The sequence below is a fragment of the Nansenia antarctica genome (assembly GCF_963989245.1).
Source record: "Nansenia antarctica genome assembly, chromosome: 17".
Classification (NCBI taxonomy): Eukaryota; Metazoa; Chordata; class Actinopteri; order Argentiniformes; family Microstomatidae; genus Nansenia; species Nansenia antarctica.
The window spans coordinates 72475-77474 of NC_137687.1; the positions used below are offsets into that span (position 1 = coordinate 72475).

The 5000-nt window shown below is 50.6% G+C and overlaps 1 protein-coding gene across 1 annotated transcript in view; it reads left to right on the forward strand.

Moving 5' to 3' along the window:
• Positions 1-5000, forward strand: part of dnajc13 (DnaJ heat shock protein family (Hsp40) member C13) — a gene marked incomplete at its 5' end in the record, with an annotated part of 103643 nt that overhangs the window by 35833 nt on the left and 62810 nt on the right. The window contains 5 exon segments of the mRNA XM_080547697.1: positions 160-228; positions 230-246; positions 2803-2902; positions 4275-4382; positions 4583-4738. Of these exon segments, the coding sequence (XP_080403823.1) occupies positions 160-228; positions 230-246; positions 2803-2902; positions 4275-4382; positions 4583-4738 (450 nt within the window).

Below are 5000 nucleotides of genomic sequence, written 5' to 3' on the forward strand. Positions count from 1 at the left end.
CCCTCTCTCGTCTCACTCTTCCTCTCTCTCTCTCTCCTCTCTCTCTCTCTCTCTCTCTCCCTTCTCTCCCAACCCCAGCCCTCCTCCTATAGTTGTCTTTGCTGCTTTAGTGTGTGTAGGTTTAGTGTGTGTAGTTGTGTAGTTGTGTGTGAGTTGTAGCTGCTGTGTGTGTGGAGGCTGTCGAGGGTAACAGACGTGTCTGTCATTCCAAGGTCTGGTCACGGGTCTGGGACTCACAGATGGAACGTAAATATAAATCCATACATCTCAGTCTACCCGCTCTCGCCTGTCTGTCTGTGTGTCTGTCTGTCTGCTCTATCTCTCTTGTCTGTCTGTCTGTCTGTCTGCCCCTTCTCTCTCTGTCTGTCTGTCTGTCTCTCTGTCTGTCTGTCTGTCTGCTCCCCCTTGTATCTGTATACTCTCCTTCCATCCCACTGGTCATCAAAAGAGGTTTTATAGAAGCCCAATCCCATGTCTCATGTTCACACCTTCCCCTCTGTGTTGGTGTGCTGCTTGCTGTTTTTCTGACAGAGGGAACAGAGTTACAGGTCATCAGTAACGCGGGTTAGGGTTAGGGACACTCGGGTCAGGGTTAGGGTTAGGGTTCGGGACACTCGTCATTCGTTGACAACTTAAGTTTTCACGCTATCAATCGATCAAACAACCGCTCCGTTATCAGGCCAGTTCATGACAGAATAGCGGTGCTATGTAGGCTAACAACCTACCCTGCCAGTCTGTAGGCTAACAACCCCTGCCCCTACCCTGCCAGTCTGTAGACTAACAACCCTGCTCCTACCCTGCCAGTCTGTAGACTAACAACCCCTGCTCCTACCCTGCCAGTCTGTAGGCTAACAACCCTGCTCCTACCCTGCCAGTCTGTAGGCTAACAACCCTGCTCCTACCCTGCCAGTCTGTAGACTAACAACCCTGCTCCTACCCTGCTCTGTAGGCTAACAACCCTGCTCCTACCCTGCCAGTCTGCACTGATATTAGAGGAACGGACTGGACTGTCCTGACAGCCTTAACACATGGTTGTAACGTTAGCTAGCTAACTAGCTAGAGACATCGGCATACTTTATTAACATATAAAATAATATGTTTTAGTATTCTTCCTCATTGCTTGTGTGTTCCGCCACTATTTTGCTGACGATTAATTCTGGGAGATTTCATCAATCGTTGTTTAACCTTCTGTTTGGGATCATAGGCTTATGTAGCCCTCCACTTGGCCCTACCCTAACCCTAACCCTAACCCTAACCCTAACCCTAACCTACATGTGAACACGCTAAACGGAGGGCTAACATGTAGGGCCAAGGGTTGAATTGGGATTGGGCCAAAATCTTCTTTTGTTCCTAACACCTGTCTGCCTCTTTGCTTTTATCTGTCTGTCTGTCTGTCTGTCTCTCTCCCTCCCTCCCTCTCTCCCTTCCTCTCTCCCTCCCTCCCCTCCCTCCCTCTCTCCCTCCCTCCCTCTCTCCCTCCCTCCCTCTCTCCCTCCCTCCCTCCCTCCCTCCCTCCCTCTCTCTCTCCATCTCTCTCTCCCTCCCTCCCTCTCTTACTATCTCATATATCCACGACACTTGCTCTCTGTCTTCTTGGGTGACTGAGATGTATGAGAGGGAGGGAGGGAGGGAGGGAGATGTATGAGAGGAAGGGAGGGAGGGAGGTAGGGAGGAGAGGAAGGGAGGGAGGGAGGGAGAGAGAGATGTATGAGAGGAAGGGAGGGAGGGAGAGAGGGTGGGAGGGAGGGAGGGAGGGTGGGAGGGAGGGGAGATGTATGAGAGGAAGGGAGGGAGGGAGAGAGGGTGGGAGGGAGGGAGGGAGATGTATGAGAGGAAGGGAGGGAGGGAGAGAGGGAGAGAGGGTGGGAGGGGAGGGAGGAGAGGAAGGGAGGGAGGGAGGAGAGGAAGGGACGGAGAGAGATGTATGAGAGGAAGGGAGGGAGATGGAGGGAGGAGAGGAAGGGAGGGAGGGAGGAGAGGGAGAGAGGAAGGGAGGGTGGGTGGGAGGGAGGAGAGGAGGAGGGAGGGAGAGGAGGGAGAGAGGGATGGCGAGGGTGGGAGGGGTGGAGAGGAGGGGGAGAGGGAAGGGAAGGGAGGGAGGGAGGAGAGGGAGGGAGGGAGGAGAGGAAGGGAGGGAGGGAGATGTATGAGAGGGAGGGAGGAGAGGAAGTGTATTTCTGCTCTTTTGTTCCTGTGGGAGAATGATGAGAATGAACCAGACCTCTTATAATGATATGTGTATAATATACCACATGTATATACCATGTACCCCATACTATATATATACACATATGAGGCTGGTTCTAACCCTGTGGTGGTTCAGTGTCCAGGTGTCTCCCTGTGTTTCCCTTCCCTGTCCCTGTAAATGGTTCTATAAAGTAGTTTTTACTCAGTAAGGTTGTGTGTGTGTTTGTGTGCCCGTGTATGTGTGTGTGTGTGTGTGTGTGTGTGTGTGTGTGTTTGTGTTTGTGTGCCCGTGTGTGTGTGTGTGTGTGTGGTGTGTTCCTGTGTGTGTGTGTGTGTGTGGTTCCTGTGTGTGTGGTGTGTGTGTGTGTGTGTGTTCCTGTGTGTGTGTGTGTGTGTGTTCCTGTGTGTGTGTGTGTGTGTGTGTTCCTGTGTGTGTGTGTGTGTTCCTGTGTGTGTGTGTGTGTGTGTGTGTGTGTGTGTGTGTGTTCCTGTGTGTGTGTGTGTGTGTGTGTTCCTGTGTGTGTGTGTGTGTGTGTGTGTGTTCCTGTGTGTGTGTGTGTGTGTGTGTGTGTGTGTGTGTGTGTGTGTTTGTGTGTGTTCCTGTGTGTGTTGCAGGTTCAGGGAGAAGTTGGGCGTTAAGACGGTGAAGGCTCTGAAGAGGAACAACAACGCCGTGACGCACGCAGCCATAGACATGCTCTGTGCTCTCATGTGTGTAAGTAGACATGCTCTACATAGACATGCTCTGTGCTCTCATGTGTGTAAGTAGACCTGCTCTGTGCTCTCATGTGTGTAAGTAGACCTGCTCTGTGCTCTCATGTGTGTAAGTAGACCTGCTCTGTGCTCTCATGTGTGTAAGTAGACCTGCTCTGTGCTCTCATGTGTGTAAGTAGACCTGCTCTACATAGACATGCTCTGTGCTCTCATGTGTGTAAGTAGACATGCTCTGTGCTCTCATGTGTGTAAGTAGACCTGCTCTACATAGACATCCTCTACATAGACATGCTCTGTGCTCTCATGTGTGTAAGTAGACCTGCTCTGTGCTCTCATGTGTGTAAGTAGACCTGCTCTGTGCTCTCATGTGTGTAAGTAGACATGCTCTACATAGACATGCTCTACATAGTATATCAGTGGATGTAAAGCCCTTGCCTTGCTTGCTGTCCTTCCAGCCGATGAATGATGACTACGACTTGAGACAGGAGCAGCTGAACAAGGCCAACAAGGCCTCCCTGCTCTCGTATAAACAAGGCCTCCCTGCTCTCGTATAAACAAGGCCTCCCTGCTCTCGTATAAACAAGGCCTCCCTGCTCTCATATAAACAAGGCCTCCCTGCTCTCGTATAAACAAGGCCTCCCTGCTCTCGTATAAACAAGGCCTCCCTGCTCTCATATAAACAAGGCCTCCCTGCTCTCGTATAAACAAGGCCTCCCTGCTCTCGTATAAACAAGGCCTCCCTGCTCTCGTATAAACAAGGCCTCCCTGCTCTCGTATAAAGGCTAGAACAAGGCCTCCCTGCTCTCGTATAAAGGCTAGAACTAAAACAAATTTTTTTTTAATGTTAACTGTAAACTTCAAGCACTTACTTATAATGGTGTGAATAAGCTTTGAGAGGGTTAGGGTCTTGTCAGTGTCTCTGGTACGTGTTTGATCATTTCATGCCAAATCTACGCAGTGAACTCTGGGTTCCCACGGGTCCTTAGGGTTAGGGTTAGGGTTAGGGTTCCCACGGGTCCTTAGGTTAACCCTAACCCTTGAAAATAGACATGGGTCATTGAAAGTGATTGAATTCCCCTCTCTCTCTCTCTAAAAATAAATAAATATATATTCCCAAAAATGTTTTACGTAAGTATAGAGACCATCTAGTGTTCAAGCCTCTACATTCAAAAGTCTCTCTTTTTAATTGTTGTTGTCTTAGTTCCTATTATATAAATTCTCATCTAGATCTGTCTCAAACTAGGCCGTGTTGGGTCCTTGAACTTGAGGGAATTGAGTCTTGAAAGTCCTTGAAAGGTGCTTGAATTTGATGTATAAGAAGGTGTGGGAACTCTGTGAACTGAAGTGTTCCCCATGTCTAACTGTTCCTCCAGCCCATGCACGACGACTACGACCTGAGGCAGGAGCAGCTCAACAAGGCCTCCCTGCTCTCCTCCAAGAAGTTCCTGGAGAACCTTCTAGAGAAGTTCATCAGCAACGTGGTATGTGTGACCTCCAACATAACCGCTGATTCTCAGGCCCTAGGGTTAGGGTCAGGGTCAAGGCAGCCATCTTGCCTCTATCAGTCTTGTCATAGGAGCATCATTTGGGTGTAACAGTGATCTTCTTCTTCATTTCCTGTTCTCTCTCTCCTCTCTCTCCTCCTTCCTCTCCTCTCTCTCCTCCTTCCTCTCCCTAACAGGACCAAGGTACAGGAGCCCTGGTCATCAGCTCTCTGCTGGACTTCCTGACGTTTGCGCTGTGCGCCCCCTACAGTGAGACCAGCGAAGGGCAGCAGTTTGACATGCTGCTGGAGATGGTGGCCTCCAACGGACGCACGCTCTTCAAGCTCTTCCAGGTAGGAGAGAGTTAACACAAGCCCCTCCCACTTAGACACAAGCCCCTCCCACTTAGAGACAAGCCCCTCCCACTTCTGGCACAAGCCCCCCCACTTTTACACAAGCCCCTCCCCCTTTAACACAAGCCCCTCCCCCTTTAACACAAGCCCCTCCCCCTTTAACACAAGCCCCCCCCCTTTAACACAAGCCCCTCCCCCCTTTAACACAAGCCCCTCCCCCTTTAACACAAGCCCCTCCCCTTTAACACAAGCCCCTCCCCCT